Raw genomic sequence first — 27,731 nt, forward strand, 5'->3', positions numbered from 1 at the left:
TTGTCAGTGACTTGGAAAAGGAAAAGCCATGAAAGTCCTGCAGCTTTTACAGGAAGATTAAGTTCAAGCTGAGGGGAAAATACCACCTGGGATCTTGAGGAAACAAACAAGAACTTTCTGTTGAAACTAAGCAAAATAATGGAGATCAAATTTAACGCTACTTTGCATGAGAACTGTTGCAGAGAGACAGCAACTTTGAAAGACCTTTAAATGATAATGTAAAAATCAGGAGAAATATTGAGTGTGGCCTCCTCAGAAATTGACAGAATAACATCAATGAGTTCAGTTATGTATAGACTCCACTGCTAAATGTCAAAAAACTGTGCTAATTATAGAACTAATAAAAGTGAAAGAGCTATCTCCATCATTTGACACAAAGAATGTATCCTGTGTAAGTAGTAATAGAATCAGTCTTCCTGAAATTGAAGATAATAAAAATGCTTTCAGAATGCAACAATACAAACAAATCAATAGGAGAAAAAAGAAAATAGACATAATAAATTTGCAATGAAAATATAATGTACACCTAAAACAGAATGCCTGTATGAGAATATATGACTATTCAGGTTTATTCACACAACACAAAAGCTTTGTGGAATAGATATTTTAATGATTTTCCTCAAGTACAACCAATAAAGTTTGATTTATAAAACATAAGCATCAGTTCTCTATTTTACCAGTAAAACTTAATTGGTTTACCATAATCCACTCTGTTTTACAGCACAAAATACCATCCCAGATTATTCAAATCATTCTTTGGAAAACAGTATGATGTAGTTGAATAGATTCTGATTACTGCAGAAATATGATTAAAATTTATGTGAGAATGCTCAATATAGAGAAGATGAAAAAAGAAAACTTTCATAAATTTAATACAAATTAAAATTATTGTATTAGCTACTTTTGATTTTGAAGATAATATTGATCACTCTTCCACTATCTTTCCTCATATGCAAAAAAGTAAAATGCCTCTAAAGGTGAAAGAAAGTAATCAATTTCAATGGTTTACATTAAAGACAAAGAAAACCAAAGAAAGAGAAAGATGGAGTTTTGCATTTTTGGAAACAGTTGCTAAAGGAAATGAATTACCCATTAAGACAACCTGTGGTATAATGGGACAAAACTGAGACGAAAACTTAGATCATGCTGAAATGAACTGCAGTTTTAACAGCAAAGCTTTTTGCCACAGTGAATTATCAAAGACAGTTGAGGAAGTTTTTTAAAGAGCCACAATATTCTTACTGGAAGCTCTATGCATTCACTGTAGTAATTCACACAATCAGGTATTGTTTTCATTGTCCTGGATTTATGATATTATTCACAGAAATACTGCACTTTCATCTTTGTTAAAAATTCTGTTGTCAATTTTTCTATTGGAGGAAAGTTATAAACTAATTTCAACACCAGAGAACTATTAAAGATAACTGATTGCATAATGTAGTACCTCAAAGAATAAGCGATTTACCTAACAGGGAAACCCAAAGATTGGTACCTTTTTGAACTTCAGTTCACTCTACAATAAGCTTGATAAATAAACATATGTGTCAAATAATCTAGGAGATTACTGCTCCTTTGTGTATAATTCTGTGCATTGCATAGACTGCTCATGTAGACATAAGAGAATGCCACTAAGTGTGCAGTTGAATGAGGATATATGAATACATCTTGTTTCTAGAATGGAAACTACAATTTACCAAAGAATGTAATGTTAAAGCATTCAAGATTAAGAGTGACTCTTGCCTTACAACCAGCGTGTGTATGTGTACACTGTTGTCTTACTATGAATGTCACAATTAACATACGGGTTGTATTTCATGTCATCTTCTTGTCTCTTCCTAACTCAAATATATTTAACATACACTCAATGATGTGATGATAACTTTCAGAAAGAGTATGTGGCATTTGCACTTGTTAAAAGATTGTTGAATCACACTGTTTTCCTTACCCATTTCAGACATCTCTGGCACAGTAACGATGTATGGTCCATCTGTAAATTTTGGTGCATTGTCATTGATATCCTGCACTTTGATAATGAACTCAGATTCGGGCTCGAGTGGCTTGTTTGTCCGTCTGTCAATAGCTTGAGCATGAAGTACATAGTGTGTCTTCTGCTCTCGATCTAGGCTTTTGGTTGAATGGATGTCTCCAGTTGTGTCATCAATAATAAATATAGTCCCCGCCCCTTCTCCAGTAAGGATGTATTTGACTGATCCATCACCTTTGTCGGAATTGGAATGCAGCTGTAGAATAGAAACACATAAAATCATATAAAATTAATAAAAAAAAATTCATTAAAGGTTATTGCACATTAGGTATAAAAACTATAATATTACTGTTAGCACCCTTCTGGTTTGTCTTCAACCTTTCCACATCTTGCCACAATTTCTTGTATGCTCTTTCTGGCAACCCAGTCATTTTGTTTAGGGTAATTTTCCACCCACCATAATTAATTTCTTAAAATAGTATTTCTTGAGATATGCATCCATTCTAGAAAACTTCCCTAAATCAAGAATATTCTAGTAACTGTCATGTTGTTTGTTCTATTTGGTTTTGGTTTTAGTCCTTCTAGTAGTTATTTTACAGCACTCATTGCTTGAAACCCTCTCCTAACCACTAAACTGGATGCATTCCTACTGCGGACTGTCCACTGCAATGATGGTAATTCAATCCCACCTATATTTTCCTTTGTGGCCCTGAGGACAGCATCATTCACTGTGAAAGGAAACTGCACATTTTGCCAGTGGCAGATCTCTGTCCAGGATTACTCTATCCCACAACAAAACATAGGCATTTTCTTTGGATTTTGTTTGTTTACTTTTAGCTAGAAAGTTATCTAACTTACCTGTATTTAAATTATTTATAGTTAAATGAAGAAGTTTGACAGAGACTTTCAGCATTTTCATTGTTCATAACACCTTGTGCTAAGAAATATACATTAAATATATTATAATCTTCCTTTAGTACAGTAAAGTTTACTAAATTTAATTTACCGGGGGACTGGGGAGGGGGAAGGAAAACCCAGGAAGTAGATTGATGTGTTAAAAGATAACATGAAATGGCTTCCCACTGCCTCACTGTTCCTAACTTGACTTTAAAGATTTGCCTGTTTAGAATAAAAATGAATGTGTTCTTTGATAAGAAAAAGTAATTTGTATAGAAAGTGAAAAGTTTTGTGGATTTGCTCTTTTTTTTTTTTTTTTTTTTTTTTTTTTTTTTTTTTTTCCCTTTGAAGCAACTTTGAGAACATAACACATTTATTGAGGAACACAATCAGAACAAAGTGATAATGCAGAAATGAACAGCCTCAGGTACAGTGCAGTTATACTGGGATGTGAAATCAGAAGGGAAACTTCTTTATTTTAAGAAGACATTCATTTTTATCCTTATCCTACTGCCCTGAATATTTTTCAATATCTGCAGTGTGTCATTACTAAATTTTGATGCAGAATCTGAGCAAAGCAGAAAGAGAATGATGAATATCATTTTTAATTCATAGGATGCAAGGTGTTACTTTCCTGTTTTCATTCTGAGTTCAAAAACCATAGGGAGTTGGATAGAGAGAAAATAAGACTTGTATGGTAGAAAACAACTTTTTTAAACTTAAAACACAAGATACAGAGGTGATGATATTTTCTCACACACTAAGTGTTTCTTTTCTTTCTGTGTTTTTGTCTTGCCCTTAAAACTATCTTCTTTGCTATTTGTAAAAGGAATAAGCATACGGTGCTTGAAGAGATTTTTCATCTTTTATACTAAATTAATAAAATTATGGTGTTGCACATAATTTATGTCTTGTACAGTAAAGGGCTTGGAAGGGGGAAATGTAATAAATTGAAAATTTTCAACTCATAAATTTCAGCATAACTTCAGTCAATGTACTATATACTTATCTGAGTCACATGAAGATTTGACCAAATAGCCAAAACAAAACTGGGTCACCACTGTGGACCCCTTGTTTGTTTGGTTTTTTTTTTAAGAAATGAAGAAGTAGCAAAAAGGTCTGTATGTTTGGCTTGTTTATATGCATGTTTATAGGGCAGTAGAACAGTCTTACTAATTTCATTTAAAGTTGTCACTGGCAAAATTAATCACTTCTTATCCTTGGAATAACACTGCACTCTATTAGCAAAGGAATAATTCACCCCAGGTAAAACATCAAGAATCCAAACTTCCTACAAAGTCAAAACATTAATTGAAGTGATTTATTCCTAAAAACAAGAGTAGTGGGTATTCTGGTATTCTAGCATAGAGTTACTAATTCTTCAGTTTTTCAAAAACAATTAGAATTCTAGGTCCTTTTGGGATAAAATGAGCCCTCAATGTTAGTGTTTACAAACGCTGACAGCAAAATGACAAATTTTATTAGTGTACGATGCTATAAAGAATTCAAAACTATGGGGGTTTTCCATTGTACTTCTCTCCTTTTACCTCTATCAATGTATATGTAAAAGCATATTTAGGTATACCAGAAATCTCAGCAAAAATTACTGTGTTTATAACTAGAATTATGAACATATGAATCAATTAAAAAAATTGCTAGGTAAGAAATACACAGAATATAGAACTGCTGTAGAATATAAAAAGTAAGGTTCTTCAAATATCAACATAGACATGCTACTTCAATACCATACTGCAGAAAGGCACATTCACAAATTCATTGTGATGGCATGAAATGCATGGACCATTTGGAAAATTAGAAATACTTTTTTTTTTTTTTTATTGTGAAGAAATCACTCTTTGTACGCTTTCACATCAGTGAAGAAAACACAGATGTATTTTAAGTCAGCGGGTTTTTACATCTAAAAGTAAGAAAAGTTAAGAAACATAAATAATACTCAGCTGATTTCATGGTCAACAAATTACATGTTATTCCTGCTAGACATTGTGTTACCTAATAAGCTTGAACTGAAAAATACAGGCAAGGATATAATCAGAAGAAAACTATATGCATATTAATAATCACTGAAACCCTTCTATTTAAAACTGGGTCTTTTAAACTGCATTTGTAAGGCAATAACTGAAAAGAAGTAAAAGCTAAAAGAGGTTCCTGCTTCCTTACTTCCAGATATATCCTATATTGTTTGAAATATAACACTTTGATTTATGCCTTTTAATTTCTAATGCTGAATTTTAAACACACAGAGGAGGATTTTGCATAACAAAATGGCATTTTCTTTGTCAGTTGTTTATATTTCAGTTTTCCTGCAAAGTAAAGATTAAAGAATTGTTTGTCTTCTTTAATTCTTCCATCTTAGTACAAATTGGTCCAAGTAGAAAAATATCAAGACTACTCTCAAATGCTTATTTGCAATATGTGTTGTGCTGAGAGAGCCCCCGGGAATCCCTGCTTAAGACAATGTTTACTAGATTAATGAGAGATTTATGTCCCTGAGCATGGTGCACTTCTCTCTTTTCTCTCTGTACTATGAAATCATCTCCACAACAAGAGGTTTACTCCACAAAAGCATTTCCAATTAGAATAAATGTGATTCAACTCTTAGGTTACAAATACATAGCTTGGGAGAGTGTATTTCTGCAGTGCTGCCTATAATAATTTCTAAAAGATATTGAGGGAGAAAAATCTCGCTGGACAATAGTGGCCTTTCTTCTCTCTGTTTAGGACTGCTCTAGCTATTTCTCCTTCAGATTAATTTGACACAGAGGAGAATGTCACTAAGCAATGCAAATTCAAGCCAACTCATGTTTTGTTCAGACCCAACTCGTGTGACCCGGGGAAGTCATCTCAAACCAGCTCCGTAGAAAGGGTGTGGCACACTCATGACTCACTTGGGGGAGTCTCCAGTGTCCCAGTCCCTGGGAGGTTCCTCACTCTGCTTATCCCTGACGGCAATGTCTCCAATTCTCCAAACTGGAGACAGTGCAGGATTCTGAATTCCCTGTGGAAATGTGGACTCTATTCTAAGTGATGGGCTGTCTTCCGCAAACATTACTGCTGGTTTGGTTATGCTTCCAACAAGAATATATCTGTTTAATATTCTGAAACTGTCCACAACCAGAAGCTGCCAGAAAGCATTAAATTTTCATCCCCCTTAGTCATTATTCCTGTCTTTATTTCTGTGATTTTTTTTAGGGAAAGAAGAAGCTGAAAATAACAGTGAATAGGCATATCTGGAATATCCCCTTTGTCAAGCCAGTGGCCTACACATCTTGATATATTTAATAACAAGTTGCATCCAGGAAGATTTATGATGTTTTCTCAATCTTTAACTAGCCTATATCAGCAGTATATGACTTATTTTGCAGAATAGTAACCAAGGTGCCTCTGTTTTGCTCAGACTTCAACATTTTTCTTCCATCAGTCCATTTAAAATCTCATTTTCTTTTAGAATTCCTGCAGAAACTGTAGAAGGGCGACATTAGTCAAAGGCATGATTTGCAGATACTTGCAAATATTTCAGGTAATGAGTTTTCTTCGTATTCTTACATGAATTCTGATAGTATGAATCTTTAAATACTTTTTTTGATGCACTAGCACATTAACTGCAGTAAAATGAATTCACAGATTGAAGGTTAATTGCCCGCCTAGTAGAGTGTTGTCACTGTTTGTAACTGAAAAATGATCAAGTGGCTAAAACCTAATCATAACCACAAATATCAGGTGGCTGCTGCTTACTTACTGGCCTTATTCACTACCAGTCAGCTTCTGTACATCTGCTCCGTTTTGGCTGATGTTTAGCCATTTCATGCATCCAAATATTTAAACATACCTACTTGTCAAACAACTGACCAAAAATAGGCAGAAACTACTGGACAGTAGGAAAGAGGCCCAATGGGAAAAAAACCCCACACCAATAGGTTCTACAAAACCAAACAAAAACTGAGAAGAAAGCAAACATTCTACTTCTACTGGGAATGAGGAATATTAACAACTCAAAGTGGTCACCACGCTCCCCTGCACTTGCCTCAGGAAATTAAGCTGCAAACAGGAAACCATGCACGACCAGAAGAGAAAAAAGCCTGGATAAGAGGGGCAATTGTGAAGTATAAGAGCTGCCTGTTAGTGATTCAACTGCATGACTGCTCCCTCCTGTTTGCTTTAGTTTAAAAATCTGCATTCTTGGAGTGTTGTGTGGGTGGAATTTTAAGTGGACTGCTTATGATTTTTACAGTATTTTTAATTGGACTACCAATAAATTCTTGATATATGATCTGGATATATCTTGTTCTGGAGACAAAAAAATTATGAAGAGATTGCCTTATATGAACTAAATTCAAATCCAAAGCTAATTAAAAAAAAAACCAAACAACAACAACAAAAAAACCCCACCAAGAACAAACGTAATGAATTTAATCAGAGCTGAAGTGGTTACATACATAAACACTTATAGTTTTGAAATAACTGCAGATAATTAAAAATTATTGTTGAAAAATAATAAAAAAATAAAAATAATTTTCACAGGATTCTAAAAGCAAAACCTGAGTTATGGTAGTGACACTACCATTATGACCTGAATAAATATTGTGTTCTGTTCAGAGGGCACCATATTCTTTCAAGGAAAGCAGCAGAATCTCCCCTTCTTAATTTTATTTTCACTGTCAATCAGTTTAATTTGACAAGAGGGACCCAGCACAACACTACTGCAGTAAAGTCTACCAGTGGGTGCCCAGCCCAGAGGAATGACAATTATACCCAAACAACATGAGCTATGACCTTTAGCAAAACATAGAAGAATGTATTAAGTTACTTGCTTTTGCTACACAGAATGGTTTATTGCTTGACTAAAAACATCAAAATGTAGAGATATATAAAGAATTAATGGTAGAGCACTAAAACACTGAGTAAAAATATTTTATTCTTCCCTCTAATAAGAACTGCAATCACACTGACATCCTTTGATGTTTATGTAGACAAAACATTTTAATTTAAAAGAAATGTTACAGTAACTTATTAGCAGTAAAAACTACATTTAAAATTTTTCTTGATGGTGCACACTGCAAAAGCAGAGTCAGGCTGATACTACTGAAATGTTCATTGTGTCTATGCAGTAAAAATATTGTCAGATTTGCTGCTGACTTCCTTCCCTTGGTCTGAGCTATAATAGATATTTTAATGGAAGACAGTGCTCTGGGCAATGTCACACATTTTGATGGAATTTTCAGAGGGAATCATTAGCCCAGGAGATAACTGTACTATCCATAGCAGTGTCCACAAATTGACAAGAAGTTATTCCACACCCTTGTCGAACAGAGGAAGAAAATAGAAAACCGCAATTTCCCCCATCTGCTGAATGAGTTTTCTGAGATAGAAGAAAAATAATTGGATTGCAATCATCCAGGAAAAACACAACTGAAACACTATTGACTTCACAATATAACACTATAGCACACAAACATCTGTTCTTGCAAGATGTTTCCACTTGCAAGCGGCTCCTCTGAAGTCTGCTCCTTTGGTGCAGCCATTAGGAAGACTGCAATGGCAGAAGTATCCAGGTGCATAAGCAATCACATCTGAAACAACATCAGGCATACTAAAGCAAACCACTAGCTAATGGTCAGCATTAGCTTCTATTTTCTCTGTATACAAGAGGACTCTAGGGAATGAAAAAGGAGAGAAAAAAAAACCATAAAAGTAATTCTAAAACAACACAATAGTTTTTATTGTAAATTGTCATTTTGTTTTCAAAAAACAGTACATATTTTTAAGAATAATATAATCTCAAATTGGTCTTTCAGTGTACTATGTGTCTATATTATGCGTCTTCTGTATGGAAGTAAAATAATTGCGTTCTGGTGAAGTTTTCATCTGAACTCTCTTCACAGCAGTAAGATTTCATTTCAGACATCTTTTACTTCAGCAAATGTTGTGATGGGCATAGAAACTATTCTTTTTTTTCCCCGAGCAAATAGGATTAACATAGTCTATGGGTTTTTGAGATTTTTAAGAGTTTCACAGACTTGAACAAAAGCAAATTACTAAGGAATAAGAAAAAAAAAATCATATTTAGTCTTCAGTTTTCACCACCTCTGCACAATTACTGTCACTAAATCTCACTTTACAACCAATAAATCTGTAGTCACGGTGAAAGCTTAGATTCCATTCAGTAGGACCAGAAATTTGACCGTTTGAATCCAAGTGTCTTGATGATACATTGCTACTCAAATAAGCCCTGACCACACGTCATCACCATTGGAAGAAGAATGTTTTACTTCTGATTGTGTTACTAAATCATAAGGTGGTGATATGCCAGCATAAAACACTTCTAAAAATCTCACCATTCCTATAAATGGGCACAATCAGTAATGGGAAATAAAAGCTTTTCAGTTCATGGAACTACTTTTGGGCACAGGTTCTTCAAACTTCTCACTTACTTGGACCACTGAAGCTCTGCTTTGTCTGTAAATGTGGTAGGATTCAGCTACACAATCACAGGTGTGTTACACCTCAAAGATGCCAAAAGCAGTCCTAGGTACCGATATCATGCATTACCTGCATTACCTGCTCAAGTAAGCCTGCTTTCATATGAACAGATGTTTGCTTAAGACACTGAAAAGGTCAAGGTCAGAAAAACTGTAAGTGCATATATTCTCCGAAAAAACCCAAGAGATGCAAGAATTCAGGGCTTGAAAACTCACTGATGCAGTGAAAAGCTATTCTTCACTGAAAAACATTGCACATTTGTGACAATGACGGAGCAAAAACATGTGTTAAAACAGTGTGTTTCCACACACTGTTTCTGCAGACTTTCTACAGGTACTTTTGACCTTCATTTCTGGTGCTTGTTTGGTCAAGTTACGCTCACTGCATTCTCTTTTTTTTTTTTTTTTTTTTTTTTTTTTTTTTTTTTTTTTTTTTTTTTTTTTTTTTTAATGTGTACCAAGAAAAAATCAAATTCTTCTTTTTCTTTCCATTTCCAATACAGAGGCAAAAAGGGAAAACACTCCTTCTGATAGGGTCTTCCGAAAAGAAAAGACATATATGTTTTACTGAACAGGAATGCCAACCTGAGGATTATTTAGGATTTTTAAATACGTGAAAAAGCTATTAGTTCTCTAAAACTCTGATCAATGAATTTTGTACTATGTGTGATCTCCATCCATAGAGCTTCTTCTGATATTGAGAGTGACAGAAAAAGCTCACTACAGCATATAGCTGCAAGTGTAATAGTACTCAAACCCTTTTTGAAAGTACCATTTTTTTGTTTGCTTGTTTGTTTGACAGTGCTACAGCTAATACTGTTTACTCTATGAAAGATCCTAAGACAGCACATTAATTTTTAAGCTCTGGGAAAACAACTCTGCTGTGTACTCATGTGATATTCTAAATTATTTCTTTTTACTTTGCTCTTCCTAAGAAATACTGTGAAGAGAAAAAAAAATAAACGTGTGACTTTCTGGTGTAGTATTTGCGAGCTGTGTAAAATCAGCTAGAGGAAATTTTTTGCCAGGGACCTGATTACTTACTCTAATACACAGTTTGATTAGGAAAAAAATATTATGTGGAAAAGATCAAGGAGAGATAATTAATTTTCCAGCTTCCTTTTATCCCATCCTTCCAAAAAACTTTCACACATTTTTTAGTTTGATGTCTTTGAAGCTAATTTGCTGAGAAATTTTTAAGACTCTGTAAAGAAAACAGGTTAGCTACTGTCCAATGGCTTCTATTTCAGGTGAAAAAGTTGTTTCATTCTGAAGAAACTGAAAAGAATGCACTACCATGTGTCATCAAAGACTGCATACACCATTGTTTAAAAAGGATTTAATCTCCATATTTTTGTGAACTACTCATCAAAGCATATTAATGCATTTTTCAGGTAAAAAAATACATGCTTTCATTATTGAGATTTTTTTTTCTTTTGGTCACTTTATTTGTTAAGACTTCTTTGTTATATACTTTTGAAATATTAGGAAGCAGTATCATAATGTTGAATATCAGAATATTAATTCATTGGGGTATTGATTCTCTGCTTACGCAGTATTAAACCCTTAAAACCATGTTCTGGCTTTGCATCTGGAAAGTGATTTCATCTCCTTCATATGGTCTACAGCTTTTCTTCTTGTTGGGTGAAATTTATATTTGTAAAAAATCCGTATAGAGTTTCCATTACAACTCTCACAACACATCACCCTTCTTCTGAATTTCTTTTAGAAGAGAGTATGATTTTTTTTCTGCAAATAGACACTTTCCTTCTTTCTCTAATGTAGAACTCTTCTGTTTGCTAGAAACAAAAAGTGCTACATGACACAGTAAAAAAAAAAAAAAAAAAAAAAATCCACAATATCATGTTGAGGGAATGTTTCCACAAATTTGAAAGATCACCTGTGCCTCAAACTCCGTTGAGAATGAAAGCTGCCAGCTCTGCAACTTTGAACATCTTTGTTGTGTAAGTCAGAAGGTTCATGTTGAGAACAGAAGCTTATCACCAGCCCTCTCCACAGATATGTCATGTAATGACTGCAATAAAAAAGTGACAAAGTGATCCTGACTGTTACAAAGAAGACTATACTTTCACGAGTGGGAATAAAAAAATAGAAACATATCAATTCCAGTGAATGGGAATGTAAACAACTTTCCTTAACTTCATCATGCTTTCTACTGGCTGTTACAAAAACTTTCTGGATCCCATATGAATGTGAACAGGGGAAATGCAACAATCTTTTCTGTGTATTTCCCTACTTTACATAAGCATTCCCAAGAAGAAATATAATTTCTGAGCTCAAGGTTTTTAGATCAGGTAATTCTTACCTATTAGCAAAGTTTTTTCAAAGTGGTCCTGTGCTACTGCTGCTTTTGTCTTTCTAGATTTACCATGACCCACTGCATTGTATAAAAGCCTGAACTGCCACTAATGCAAGCTTTTGATTTTAAGGCATAACAAACCCCTCGTTTTTCACATTTACTTCAATACAACTTCCAGACAAGTAAAACACAAGTTCTGAAAATGTTTATGACACAATTTCATATTACAATTAATGACTGACTGGTGTTTTGAAGCAGTTCTCACACAGAGGGCTGGTGTAATGTGTAAAGTTTTGCCGCATTTTGCACCTGACAATATACTTGCAGGTGTTGCATGATTTTTTTTTCAGCACAGTACAGACAATTTCCATCTTTTCATGGCCAACTGCTATTCCTCATTGTGACTGACAACACAGTCTAGCAATGACAATAAGAAAATACGCTAGACTTTTGAAATAGCAACCAAAGAGATCAAGCCATCCAAGTTTCCAGAGACTCACAGTTAAATTTGAAATATACTTAATTTTTCCTGTGTTCAATCCATGAAATATCTGTTTTTAAAAACAGCTGTAGTATATTTTTCTATAACGGGATATACAAGAAGTATCTGCAGATGACATAATGATGTAAAATTGTCTGGCATTTGGTATTCTAGTATTGCTCTAGTAAAAGCAATAACATTTACATTAAAATTCTCTCTATGTTAAAAAACATAGAAAATATGCAGAAGAATTTATTTTACATAGCTTTAGGTAGGTGTATGTTTTATAATTAAATAATACCTTCTTCTCAAAGTTCTACTTTTCTCACTGAAAAACATTTATGTTCTTTGCTGTCCATTGCAAAGTCACATATGTTTCATGCTCGAACTTTTCCTTTTTCGGTAGGACAGATATGTCTGGACCATGGAATTACCTTGAATTTAACACAAGAAAAATCTAGTTAAGAACTAATTCCTTCCAGTTACCCTTTGACAGTGTTTAACAGAAAGCATTTCAACAAAGCAAGTCAGGGGCTTATTGATTTACTAAAATGGACAGTTATATAATCTGCATGTTACTTTAAACACAAAATCTATGTTTTTGATTAATGAAGAACTATGCTATGTTCACTGTCGTCTAATTCCAATAAGTAGCACCAATGTTCTATTTTTGTACATGTAAGGAATCCCAGACATGATGTTTCCTTTGATGCTATCACTTACTAAAGTTAGGGATGAAAAGAAATCTGTTAAAATTTGATCTTTCTCCAGGACCAGTATTCAAACTATATTAAAAGTCAGAAGCATACTATTCACACTTCAAGGCAATATATTCCACTCCTTAGTGTTTCATATGGGCATGCTGATATATCAATATAGATGTAATTTATCGTGAACATTTTGATGATTTTTCTTTTCAGAAATGCTCTGACACCTTCTCCCTTCTCAAAAAATTTTCAAGCAGAATAGGATTACAATCCTTAAAGGTACTGGCTGCAAGAAACAGTTAGACACAAATGATTCTTTAAAACAATATGTGTCAAATGACAGGGAAAGCAATATAAAAATAGCTCATTCTGGGAGACCATTAAAATGACCAATAATAGATATTTTACTACACTTCTTGCTAGCAGTACAAGACAGTGTCAGTACAGAGCACATGCAGTCTTCTTTGGAAGTTCTTGCATAGTTTATTCATTAACACATTTTCCAAAAAAGACTGTTTTCTTTACATTTAAGCATTCAAGGAGAAAGTGCCCACATGTCCCAGCAGAAGATCCATGGATATAATTCTGATCTCCCAGGGTCCTATTTTCCTAACCTAATACTGTGAAGTCCAAAAATATTTATTCTTTTTCAGGAAAAAAGAAACAAAACAAAACATATTGCTTGATATTTCAAACACCCACTGAATACAAGTTTTCACTTAGTCATCCTAAAGTGAGTAAATATTACTCATATTGAGAAAATCCTACTTATTCCATGTAAGGAATAATCTAGCAGGTTGCTATGTTCAGTGGTGTTATATAGTCTTAGCACAAGAATTCAGGGCAACAAAAATGATTACTGATTAGGCAGCAGAAATAAAAATCATATTTTGACAAGAGGTCAACTATTTTTTTTCCCCTCAAAAGATAATTTTAAGATCGTGTAATCAACTGGAAATACGTTCCTTCTGGCCCAAACAATGTAGCACTCTTAGAACTAAAGAAAACCCAGACAAATGTTTGTGATGTAGTAAATATCACATTCTCTAAAGGCATGCCCAAGAAAACTCTGGTAAAACCAAGAATGCCTCCTGCTTCCCACCTCTTCTGTTAATATAAATAATTTTTTTGTTCAGACAACCCAGATCTTGAAGAATTTTGTGTGTGTGCAAGAGGAGCAAACAAAATAAATACCCAACATCACAACAATGTTGATGGTAGGATTAAAACAAGAAAGACTGTATCAAAACAGTTCCTCTGTAAATGCCAATGAGGTATATTTTGTCTTTGCTAAGAAGGATAAATTCCTGACTTGACCTAACTAGTAGAGAAAAAAAAAAAATCTACATTCTGAAGAACAGATACTTTCCATTAGAGATTAGTAACACTAGCACAGAAGTAGTTTTACTTTAGAGCAATTTTTCATCTATCTATCTGGTTCACAACTAACTCCAAAAGAAGTCACACTAAAAATATTGCATGTGTCTTCTATGACTTTTCATAATAGATAGTAGATTAGTTTCAAAATTACATTTTCTTTCATTATTTAATGCCTGACTTTTTCTACAATGCAGAAAATCAGAAAAAAGTGGAAAATGACTGTATTCTAAGTATGTTTATTTTTATAAAATGGTCAAATGGTTGCACTTAAATAAATATCATACTAAGACCTTATCCATACAAATATCCTAAGGCTGAATTTAAAAGTACTTTGGGCTTATATACAGGAGAAGAGTTGTTTCCTCATTAGGCCCAGGTTTAGATAAAAATTACATGAAAATAAACAAAAGGAGATAATGTATCCTTTTCTGAAGATGAGGCCTATTGAGTTAACCAATGATGCTCCTTCAGCTTCCAACATCATTTGCAGACATCACATAGTTAAAATACTTCTTAGGTAATACATAGTGCAAGTCTCCAAAGTTTTAATTCACACCAGCTCATGAATGGGGATGCTCATGAATGGCAGGGTAAGATGGTTCTGAAAACATTAAACCGTTATTATTTTATTAATTGCTGACTTTATTAATTGCTGACTCAGGCTCAGCTGTCTGTGTAAGTAAGGTCAGGGCAGGAGCTGTGAGCTCTCAGGCAAGCTGCAGAGTACTCAGTGGTACAGGACATCAAAGGGAGAAGCTTTCTGAAGACTTCAGATCTTTCAGGGAGGATTTATTTATTTATTAAATTTCATAAACTGGAGGTGGATTGTTGTATTGAACCTTTACTCCAAAGAGGGAAATTCCACTCTTCAGGCCAGGATATCACATCCTTATCTGATCAAACTCTTCTCCTTGGGCTATGTTACACCCCTCTATCTTTCAAAAAGTTCCATCATGACTCTTCACATTCCGTCTTGGAGCTCAGTTCTTGTAGGCATCCTAGCTTGTAACATTCCTGTTCCCATGCCCCACGTGCACTGCAGTTCCTACAACCCCACCTCCAGCAGCATTCACCCTGAATGCGCTAATAAACTGTGATGGCAAGGACATTATAAAAATTTAAACATAAGGTTTCAGCGTGTAAATTTTTTGCTGAAGGATATGGAGAATTTTGGAAGTATGACTGGGTGCAAAACTCTGAAGTGAACAGAGTTATAAAAACATATGTATATTTTCTAATATGAATAAGTCCAAAACTAAAGCTGTTTGTTTTAAAATTAGGGAAGCCAATGTGGAATTTTCATTAAAGTAAGCAATTCAAAGTTAAGGAGCTCTCTATCTCAGGACCATCTGTGTTTCAGCCTTTCCTAAACAAATCCAAAGGCTCTATGGGCAGGCAAAAAATACATTTTCAGCTTAAAACACAACCTGTCCCTACTCACCAAAATATCCACATTTAGTTCTGTGAAGACAGGTGTGCACATATTTATATATAGAGCACACATACAATCCCAGTGAAGCTGAGAAAGATAGCTTTGAAATACAAATATTTTAGAATATTTCCGTCACTTCTTGCATTTTCTTTGGAATGGGGAATTGAGAAATTTTCCAAAATTCTACATAAATCTCTAATGTAAGAAGAAAGCTTACAGCAGTTGTCTTAAGGCACATGATGTGACTGTGATTACAGCTTTGCAGAAAGACACCAAGGACACATTCAGTAAAGCATGAGTTTGCCTGCCATTTATTTCCTGACTGGAAGTGGTGCTTTCAGTATCATGCTGTTATTAAAATTAGCATGTGAGGGAAATAGTTGCTTCCAAAATTCTGGAAATGCTCAAAGACAAGTGAAGCCTTATGAAGCTGAGAAGTGAAAGCAAAATTTAATTAATGATAAAATTCCAGAAAGTGGTTTCACGGCCCACAGTTGGGATTAGTACACCTAGTTACTGATTAATTCCATTTATATCTTACAGAAGTAATGTTGTTGCTTTACCTCTGTCTATGTAGTTTTACTTCTTACACTACACACACCTTGTGCTTTGTTTTGTGTTTTGTAATTTTTTTTCCTTCTTGTGTAAATAATTATTTTTCAAGTTCCATTTGATCTTAAAACTTGTTCCAGGGAAAACTGAAGGCCTGTGAAATAGAAACAAAATATTACCTGATATTAAATCAGCAAATATTTTTCTAGTGAATATGAACTTTTCCCACTTACTCCTGATCAGCAGTGAGGACAGCTTACTGTATATGAATGCATCTAACAAAAGATTTTTCAGCTGGCCTTCAATGTCAGTTCCAGTATGCATTTAGTAAGCAAAATAAAATTTTTTTTCAGACTAGTCTGGTCATGAAAAATACCAATTCTGGACAATCCCCTCCAATAATAATAACAATATTTACAATTAAAGTATTATTCTTTATGGTAGAGGAACAAATTTTTTCACAGCTCTGCTCCCCTGACTCATGCAAAAGGAGAAGAAAGGTGATATTTCAAAACCTCAGCTGGTGACGTATCTAGACTAGATTATCAAAAATACTCCCTACTAACCAAGTATTTAAAATAACTTTTTTTTTTCTGACACTCTTGTATAGCAGTTCTCCAAGGAGCCTCTGCATGGAAGAGGTACCACTCTGTGCAAAAGATGCATTGGCTCAGGGGCTCCAGACAAAAATCAAGTGGGCCAGAATGTCCAGCATAAATGATGGCACACCAGGGAATCTTGGGACATTTTCTGATGTCCTAATAATGACAATATACTTAAAAATCATGCTATGATAGATAAAATTTTCTATCTGTTTAGTTCTGGATATGATTTCATTTTAGTTTGTGATGATTCTACTTATTCCCCTCAAACATCCCCAACTTGATAATGTAGTTTCAGTAGTTAATATACAAGTAACTCTGGCTTATGAACAATTGGCTTAGACAAAACAAACAAAAAACCAAACCAAAAAATAAATCACAAAAAAAACCCCCACCCCCAAAAAAGCAAAAAACCCCTACCAAACAGTAATGAAAACAGAACAAAAAGCAGAAAAACCCAAGCAGAACCCCACACCTCAAAAAAAATCCTCACAAACACACACATAAAAATTAAAACATGAGAGGAAATGAATGAAAAAATGAATAAAGAAATGAACAAGGTGATGCAAAAGAGTACTGATTAAATGAGACAGAGTAGACAGAACTCTGTGAGAAAGGGTTTAGTCTTAGCTGGTTCCATAGCAGGCTACCATTATGAAATGAATGATCTTTCGATGTTTCTTCCTGACCTAGAATTCCGTGGCTTTCCAATTTTTAGAAAGCATTTTAGTTATTTCATGTATAAATCATCTCCTTTCAACCTGCTACACTTCCTTGATTAGGGAAAGATAAAAGTTCAATTCTATGAATAAATTATCCTCTAACTTTTAAAGGTAGCATTTATAAAGGGTAGAAGAAGGGTCTATTTTTTTCAAGGAATCATTATTTCATTACATATCAGTAACACTTAATTTATCTTGCATACAGGCTTGCTGAAATACTACCACTACACGTTTTCTTGAATCAAACAAAATCTGCAAAAAAAAACCCCAAGCATAGAAACAAGGCAGGTTGTTTCTAGTTCAAGTTTCTAAAGAGGTGAAAGACTCGAAAAATAACAGATGTATTCATTTTCTCACACTTTTTAAAATAGCTATTTACGTTAAGGGTTAGTCCCATGTGAATAAGTGCTTAAATATAAAATAATGTGTGATCATACCACTAATATTAGTGTTAGAGAATTTAGCACATGTTGATTATTTGTTTTTCTTAATCTCAATATATATGTATACATATAACAGAGCAATATTCTGCTGTACTCTGCAAACACACAATACAAGGTCATCAGAAGAAATTAATCACTTCTGAAAAAGACAACACACGTTTTTACTGAGGTTACAGTTATGGAGGAACTTCTAAATAAAATAGAATATTTTGAACTCATGGAGTTACATATTTATTTTTTATATATGTAATTTTATCTCCTGCCTATCATTTCAACAAAGTGGTAAGGCTTCCCTAATTGCTGGGCAATCCTCCCATTTAGAGGAGTTTAATATTTTCTCAGTTTTAAGCAAATCTTGACAAAAGCTTCTTTCCCCTTTACAGATACAAAGCAAAACAGAAATGAAAAAAATCTAAAGCTCTTGGATATTTGTACACTGCTGAATACTCTAAACCTGGCATTTTATATTTTTTTAACTTTTTGTAAAAGGGCAACGTTAAAACTGTGAAAGATAATGTCATTCAGTGAGACTACTCAACTAATAGACACTATTAAAAAGGTAACAGTAGTGACTCTTTAATTATAAATCCTTTCCATTGTTCTGGCAATCCAAAGATCCTAGAGAGGTGACAGTTTAATTTAAATTAGGATCATTCATTATGGTTCATAATTGCAGTGGGTAACTTAATGGTAAATAAATGGTGAAGCTAAAACTGATTTGAAGCCTTACTCTCTTTTCACAGTCCTCATGCTTCTGGTTCTGGCTGTTATTTCCCTCTTGCCAAATTCTTTTGCACATAATTGTTCCTTGTTCTTTCTACCTGTCTTGTGTAATGACTCACTATTGATCAATGTGGTGTTGTTCTGGCTGCCCTGAGCTATGAGAGAATGCGCTTCTGCACCGTTCCTCTTGGCAGTCTGAGACCTCAGCGTCTGCTGAGGGACTTAGCAGTACCCTTTTGCAGTGTTCTCTGTTGTTCCACCTCCTGACTCCGGTTGCTGCCTCCCTACCCTGCTACTCTGTACTCAGAATATCATATAAACCCTCAAGGCAGAGGAAAAGGGAAAAAATACTAATAAACAGATTGACTTAGTTCAACCTGATGACCATTTGTGAAAATAAAAGAGGAAATAATAATAGTAAGTATCCAAGATTTAAAGACAGGAATGCACAAAATGAAGTAGCTTTACAAAAGATAATATTCAGATCCCTCATAAAAATGAAATGTCAGAATGTGACTCATAAAAATATTCTTGACACCTTTGACAGAAGGAGAAAAAAAAGGAACAGTGACATCTATACAGAGTGTGAAACTGGCCTTCTTGTTGCACATTTCTATCTAGTTTAAGCAGGAAAAGAAAAACTCTTCTCCCAAAATACTCATTTAATTTTCTAGTCATATAGTTAAATTCAGAGTTGAACTGGGGCTTATTTCTCCTCCCTGATGTAGAGGTTCATAAATATGTACGAACAAATGTCTTTAGTTCTCAATTCCCCTCCTTGTCAGGAAAGTAAGTTCACTATAAAAGGCAAGACACTTGCAACTCTCCTAATCAACAAACATGGGAGTTAATTAATTATTTGAGTTCTATTTGTTGTATGCCTCACATGCACAATAAATCCAGCCACATAGCTTCTCAGTGTGTCTTCTGCTGGGGATCCCACCTCTGCTGAATGGGTGAGAATTGCTTCTTTACACTCTTTGAAACTCCCAGTGTATGAATAACACAGATTCTATTATCCATTACCTCATCCAGATCCTGCTACTGCACAGAACAAAGACCTATCAAACAAAAGTCAATTCCAAATTTAGTTTCTGACTATCAGCTGAATGTTAACAAAAACCATAAAGCATTGCTTCAATGCTTAGGAAATTTTCTGGAGTTGGTCAGAGTTCTGTGAAATTCTCAGAAAGTAGAATAATACTGATTATGATGAAGCCCAAAACTTTAATATTTAATTTCATTTTTCAGATTTCTAACATCTCAGATTTGCAATTATTTTGTTTTAACTTGAAAAGGAACAAGAAAAAAAAATCTTAGCTATCGGCAGATATGGGAACTTCAAATGATATACAAAAATTATTCTCCATAGTCATTAAATTCAAGCCACCCATTTTATTCTTGTAGGTAAGCATTTTAATCTGTTTCAAAACTCAGAAATTTCGTATAACTAATATAAGGCCTAAAGACACCTATGTTTCTGCAAAAGGGACAGAACTTAAAACATTGTCTCAAAGCAGAAGGCTTTCAAAAAAGTGATGGAATATCTTAATCAAACAAATTCACTGTAATTTCATGCCTGAAATCTGACTGATCTGAGATTACTCTCTACAGAGTAATCTTGGGTGTTTCTACACTTGCACTTTGTCTTGCTCCTGTAAGATCTGTTCTGTATTTCCCAGGCACTTCTGCTCCACACCTGATATTATTCAATGACTAAAAGAGGAGAAAGCAAATTCCATGTCACCTTATAACCACATATGCTTCCTTAAAATCTCTTAGCATACCAAACTAAGTCATGTTTTCCCCTCTGGGAGAGCTTCACATACTAAATTCATAACTGGTTTCTGTAAAAAAAGTCTTCAGAGGGTACATGAAACAAACACCAACTAGGACTCAGATTTCAACATACAATTACATTGTATATAATTCCCTACAAATGTGTCAAAATGGTCAGATACAATTTAGAGAAAATTCCAACGATTTGCCATTTACACCAGCTGAGAAGCTAGTCTGTGAAATTCAGATTATTGTCACATTATTGTGGTTTGCTAGAGTTTTCTCAGAAACTCAGTGTAACTACATAAACTTCCATATGTTAATGGACATTAGATGTTATTAATTATCATAGGAGATGCAACACCTACTCTCTAGAAAGCTGCAGATCTCCAACACTTTAGTGCTTATGTTCTCTTAACAAGGCAACAGAGGTACAGATTTCTCTCTGCACAAAATCTGCACAAAGAAGAAGAAAACAAGGAAATGAGAGGTGCAGAGCTCCCTTTTATACTGCATGACTACCTGTTAATTATAAGCTTCAGTGGAGTGATGAACACTTCAGGGTAAAACTATGCTCGTTAAAGTCCCTTGTTTTGTGTTCTTGGTTAATGCCTTCAGACATATTTGAATAGACACTGGTAGCAAGTCTGCATCTGTCTGATGTAAAATGCATTTATCTGTTGTGGTGCCAAAATCCAGGAAAACTGACAGCCAATCCATGTGCACGCATTTTTTTAATTAACATATGCTAGAATGGGGAGAAGGGGTTTCTTGATTTATGGTGAACTAATCTTAAAATTAAGATTCAGAAAAATGTTGTGAAGGTGAATTAATTGACACCTCCCAAGAACTTTTGGATGTAAACCAAAATCATTCACATTTTTCCTATCTTGTTCCCCAATAGCACTACTTGTAGCTGTAATATATTAATGTAATATATAGTCTTGAAACATACATTATCTTCCTAGTTAGTATTATTCAGAATGAAAAAGATTTGAAGAAAGGTCCATTGAATAGCTTTCATTCAGCCTCAAATGACCACAGACATAATGCTCATATATTTATATAACCTTTCATAAAGTGGCAGGGGGGCTGAGGTAATGTGAAAATTGAATTCTCTTAGCCTCCAAAGGATCCACAATGAGTTAGAGCAAGGTGATCTTTTAGTTACAGGTGAAAAAAGACAAAGAAAAATAAGAAGAAGGAAACAGCCAGAGATCACTGGAAAGTGGAAACTGCAATGTGAGAAATTTCACTAGATGAATGGAATCCAGCTGAATAATGAAGACTGAGGAGAAAGCACTTCTGCAGATTATGAACAGATTTTTAAAAGTTTGCCTCCACTTCCTTAATAGTACTGATGATGGGGGAGTACACAGGTGTTAGAAAATACAGTAACTGGCAACAATTCAACAGAGGGGAATACCTTGAAAAATTAGGAACATTTCAAAAGAAGTTTATTCAAGGTAAATCAGAAGGGCTGACAAACTGGAACACCCTCCCACACAGAGAAGATTCCTTTTCTGCACTTGGTATTCAAGAGACTGAAACATTATAGATAATTTTTTTGGATTAAGAGTCTTATTACAGTTTTAAGTTCTCAGGTTGTTGTTGGGTTTTTTGTTTGTTTGGTGTTTTTTGTTTGGATTTTTTGTTTGTTTGGTTTTTGTTTGTTTTTGGGGGGGAGGAGGGAATGGGAAGGATACTTATTATTGATATCAGAAATGGGTCTTTCAATTTTCAAGAAGCTTTTAAGTTATCTTACTACTCAGTATCTACAGGACCAGAAGGGAAACTTCCACATTCTCTCAGGGATGCCTATGTGGCTTGATACTTGTATCACATTTTTACCTAGAGCTTTTTAAATCATGGTTTGCTACAAAGGGCTGACAATGAAACAAACAAACAAACAAACAAACAAACAAACAAACCCCTAACTTTCTATTTAACAATATGTATTTTTTTGTGAAACAATCAGAAGCATTACTCTAACCATCTTATTTCCACTCACGTACATTTGTATATGCTGGCTAATTAGGTCGTATGCATTCATTCTGCACCTGGAATGGGAAAATCCTGGATGTTCAGAAAGACTAGGGAATGAGATGCTGGAAAGCAGTGCTGTAGAAAGGGATTTGGGGGTCTTGAAGATGAGTCAGCAGTGCCCTGGCAGCCAGGAGGGCCAACTCTGTCCGGGGGGGCATCAGGCACAGCATGGCCAGCCAGACAAGGGAAGGCATTGTCCTGCTCTGCTCTGCTCTGCACTAGGGCGGCCTCACCTTGTATGCTGGGGGCAGGTTTGGGTGCCACAATGTAAGAAAGATATTAAACTATTAGTGAGTATCCAAAGAAGATTACAAAGGTGTTGAAGGGCCTTGAGGGGAAGCCCTATGAGGAGCAGCTGAGGTCACTTGGTCTGTTCAGCCTGGAAAAGAGGAGACTGAGTGGAGATCTCATGTGCAGTTGCAACTTCCTCGAGGGGAAGAGGAGTGGAACGCAGTGATTCTCTTTTCTGTGGTGACCAGTATCAGGACCTGAGGAAATGGCCTGAAATTGTGTCAAGGGAAGTGTAGGCTAGATATTAGAAAGGGATTTTTCACTCAGAGGGTGTTTGGGCACTGGAACAGGTTGCCCAGGAAAGTGGTCACAGCACCAAACCTGACAGAGATCAATAAGTGTTTGGACATTGCTCTCAGCACATGGTGTAACTCATAGGATAGAGTTCCTGTGCAGGGCCAGGAGTTGGACTTAGATGATCATAGTGGGTCCCTTCCAACTCACCATATTCTGTCTATTTTATTAACCACTGTAACAATTATCAATATCCCTCCTGAAATTAGGGAAGTATAGTTGAGGGATGTACAGGTGTCACTAATAAAAACTATCACTTTCTGCAGTTGATTCACCAAGAGAAAAGTAATACATAAAAGATGTAAGACAGTACAGTCCAAGGTAAAAGTTAATAGCTCTATAAGTAAGAAAGTGGCAACAACTAAGAGCAACTAGAGAATTTTCACCTAAGAGTGCTTTTATTTTGAACAGGCATATAGAAGGAAGCGAACTCTGGGTGTCACTTGTTTAGGGTTCATACACAGACGCTTCTCAGTGGGATGTGATTTTCTATGTATATCTATACCCTAAAGTCAAAGACAGAAAGAAACAAATTGAACAAGAAACCAATATGATTTAATTCCTAAACAGTGCATTGAACTGGGTCTACTGAGTATCAGCAGCCATTTATGAGACAGAAGAGCTTTTTGGTTTGGGTTGAATTCTTTTTCCTAACAAACTGTAGTCAATATTTAAAGAAATACTACCATATACTGCACATATTTTAGCTTTTACCTGTAACCTCCATTCAAATTTTACATGATACTTATTATTAATGATTCAAATAAACTTTGAATGAATCACTGTAGATTGTCAGTTTTCTTTAAGTATGAAAACTATTTCTTGTTCTTGGAAAGAATAATATCACTATTGTTGTAGCAGCCCTCTTGTTAGAGGATAGAAATGAGCCAAGACACAGACTTCTTGTTTATCACAGCATGAAAAGGGTCTTGGTTTATTCCTCTTTAAAGCTTAGCCATCCTGACTCCAACTAATCGCTGACTCTGGCAAGCTCCTCCTGTAGGTTTCCCTTGTAGCCTCTGACTGTTGGTTATTTCCTGCACATGTGCAGCCTATGACTGCACATATCAGTTTGCAGACTCTGACTGCAGGCTTTTACCTAGGTAGAATATGACTGCAGGTTCCAACAACAGGCGCTAACTGCAGACCCAGACTGACCTCACAGCAGTGATTCTCTCTCCACAGGCTCCTTCTCCTTCATGATCCTCCCCTCAGCAGCTAACCCACTCCCTTTTATCACATTTATCTTTATTGATTATAGCTGTTACTTATCAGGGGTGAGGTCACCTGTACTCCCTTCTACACACTATGTTTTCATGCAATATAGATAGAAAATTGAGAAACTATTTCTTCCAAATAAAATGTAAACCAAGACTTGCTAGTGCTCTTTTAGACATGTAGAGGAAAAGTTTTCTAAGAAGGGAGTATGGACTGGAAATTCTGGATTCATCACTGATATTCTCTGACACAGTCAAGCTTGAAATAATGTTAAGTGTCACAACAAACCCTTGTGATATAGATGTGTGGCAGGCAAAAGTGATTTTTGTTAACATTTATCTGAGCTATCTGTATTTGTGGACATACAGCTCTGATTTATTGAATGCATGGCCTTTCTGTGAATGTGCCATAGTTTTTACCTGCTGAATTACCTCAATTCATTACTGAGAGACTAATTAGGAGAACTGATATGGCATTAAATATCAAATAATGATATACTAAGCAGTTTCACCAATTTCATACATGACCAACTGGATTATTTATTTTTAGGCTGTCAACCTTTTTTTTTAGCTGGTAAATGTCTTGGGGGTTGGGGTTTCATGGTTTTGGCAGCATTCTTATATGACTCCTACTGCCTGTAGGAAGGAAGGAAGGGAAAGAAAGTGAAGGATTTTTTTCCCTTCCCAACGATTTCTAATATTCAGTTTGTTCATTGGATTGTTTGCAAGCACTTAGCTGATGGAGTTTTATCTTAGAGATCATAGAACCTCTCAGTCCTTTTAATGCGTGGTAACTGTCAACACAGTTAAAACTACTCAACTCAGTTGCTTCTCGTGTGCCTCATTCTATCTTTATCTGTATTGAATTTCAGTCAAATAAAATTCTTGTAAGGTCTTTCTGCTGGACTTCATTATGGTTGGTCTTTCCCTTTTTCTTCTCAGCTTGATATAATTAATAAAATTTGTCACCTAGCTATTCACTCTGCTTCCCACAAATAGTTTAAAATACTAAGTGGCATTGCTTTTCCCCACATGCAAGTTTTGGGGATTTTTTGGGATTGCTTTCTGTTTGTTTATTGTGTTGCTATAACTGCACACTTTCGTCCTCAGATACCAAAGTAGTTTTATATATCTATATACCAAAGTTATTTGATTAGGTATTTCTTCCTGGGTTATTGCAGCAGGTCTGTGTGATAACTACTGTTCATTTGTTGATTTGCTTCATATCTCTCCCACAGTGCTCAGTTTGAGACTTCACCTTTGATGCATTTCTCATAAAATAACTGTTCATGGTCTCACTCAGTAAAGAGATTAAAAAGCATTCTTTTGGCTTTCCAGCAACAGTCTTGTTTTATTCTCTTTAGACGTTTTATGTCCCAGAAGTGTCTTTAGTTACAGCAGCCTCTGATAGGCTTCCACATCCTCGTGTTTCTAAAGAAGAATTTTTTATTGACAGTTTTTCCTCAAACTCACTTTAATGGGTTATTTTGCTTTACAATTAACATGTAAGATTTCTCAATCCTTTCTATTTCTCTCATTTGGAAACAGACTTTTTTGAAGGCTCTGCCTTTATTTGCCCTCACTACTGTATGATTTGGTTATTCCAACCTCCTTTAGTCCTTCATATCTTTCTGTCGGGTATTTCGCATGTGCTTCGTGTATTACCTAAATTTAGATTTAGTTCCTCTGTTTTAGATTGATGACTAGATAACTTATGAGGCAGCCATTTTTTATGCTTAGAGCCTTTTGATATCAGGGTTCAAGCTCAGTGTGAAATTCAACCTTTGTTCCAGGGAGTAAGTGAAGTCTCCCATCATTGCTGTAATTTTCCTGGCTTAGAATCTATCTGAACATCAGCTACTTTGTTATTTCAGTCAGAATGACGATGTTCTCATAATTTTAATATTACATCTGAAACATCCATACAGATGTTAGATGCTCTTTGATTTGTTGAAAGTTATGTTGCCATGATTTCACCCAAAGTATTCAGATGGAAAGTATTCATATATCTAGAGTGTGCAGACATTGCTTCTACAATACCTTCAAATCCAAAATTATATTTCTTTATTGACTTTCACAGTTAAGATTTATAATTAATATTAAGTAGTAATATATATATAACAATAAACACTTTTAAAAAAGCTTACTAATTAAAAAAAAGTAAAAATGGACCATGCATTCAAAGTGGATTATATTTATATTAGCTTTAAACCTTTCTATTTGCTTTGCAAACATATACAGAAACACTTTCCTGAAAAGGCTTTCTTATTGTAAAGGAGGGGGTTTGTTGGATAGCAACTCTTTTAACAGTATCACAAGCATATCTCAAGTGGAACCGTTAAATATTATTAAAATATGTCTTTAGTAGAACTGCAATTATTAGTATGTCTTTCATATGAAACTTTGAAAGGCTGTCTTTTTTATACTGATAGCTTAAGTATGAATTATTATAATTCACAGGGAGAAAATAAACACATTTTGGCAACAGTTAAGGTTACACGTATCTGATAACAAAACAGACAAGGACATGCAATGATCTCATGCCACACATATTAATTATACACTAAGCCTGACTTAAATCCAAAGTGTAAGTTTATGAATACAAACTATTAACTCTGTTGATTGAAATTTTTGTTTGTTTGTAATCTGCTGAAAAAATTTAAAATATTCTAAGAGGAAAAATTAAGACCTGAAACAAATGCTCAAATACAGGACAGCTACACCACTATTCTTCAGTAGTAGGACAAGCTCTTCTGGTGAGTTTATTCCCCAAGCCCTTTAATAACAACTTTTTTGCAGAAAAACATTTCTATAACAGTTTTATCTTCTCACTTGAATAGCTCCATACAGGCAACTCATCTTTTAGAAAACATAAAAAAAAATCTGGAGAGAACAGACTTTTTAGCAAATGGACCCAAGATCACAGGAATACAAAGATGACTTTAAAATTATTCTGCTCTAATCTCAGATGTAAAGATTAATCACTGCTCAGGTTCTTGACTGTATACCATTAGGCATAATCTGAATGCAGACACCACCTCCGCACTTTCTTTGGAAACAAAGATGTTTGTGTTCTTCTTATTGTTATTTAATGTATGTTTAAATTGCAGATTATAAATTTGAGGGAATAACTATTTAAATAAGAACTAACTGCTTCCCAAGAACCAACCAGAGCTAATCCAGCTAGGCAGAAAAAGTAAGAAAAAAATATTTTGAAATAGTGCTTTCATGTTTTTACAGGCTGGAATTTTCCACTATAATAAGGAAAAAACCCTAGTATATTTCAGAAATTAAACATCTACAATGGCATTTCCTTTCAACATTCATCACTGTGATTTTAGTTTCATAGACTGTGTGTTATATG

The 27,731-nt window shown here is 34.8% G+C and overlaps 1 protein-coding gene across 2 annotated transcripts in view; it reads right to left on the reverse strand.

Moving 5' to 3' along the window:
* CDH18 (cadherin 18) overlaps window positions 1–27,731 on the reverse strand; it is a 159,842-nt gene that overhangs the window by 123,477 nt on the left and 8,634 nt on the right. For both annotated transcript variants that reach the window (XM_066186460.1, XM_066186452.1), the window contains exon 2: window positions 1,946–2,240. In XM_066186460.1, the coding sequence (XP_066042557.1) occupies window positions 1,946–2,240 (295 nt within the window). The remainder of the gene's footprint in view (window positions 1–1,945; window positions 2,241–27,731) is intronic.

The sequence above is a fragment of the Chamaea fasciata genome, unplaced genomic scaffold (assembly GCF_029207755.1).
Source record: "Chamaea fasciata isolate MVZ Bird 193981 ecotype frontalis unplaced genomic scaffold, bChaFas1.0.hap1 SCAF_1, whole genome shotgun sequence".
Taxonomy (NCBI): domain Eukaryota; kingdom Metazoa; phylum Chordata; class Aves; order Passeriformes; family Sylviidae; genus Chamaea; species Chamaea fasciata.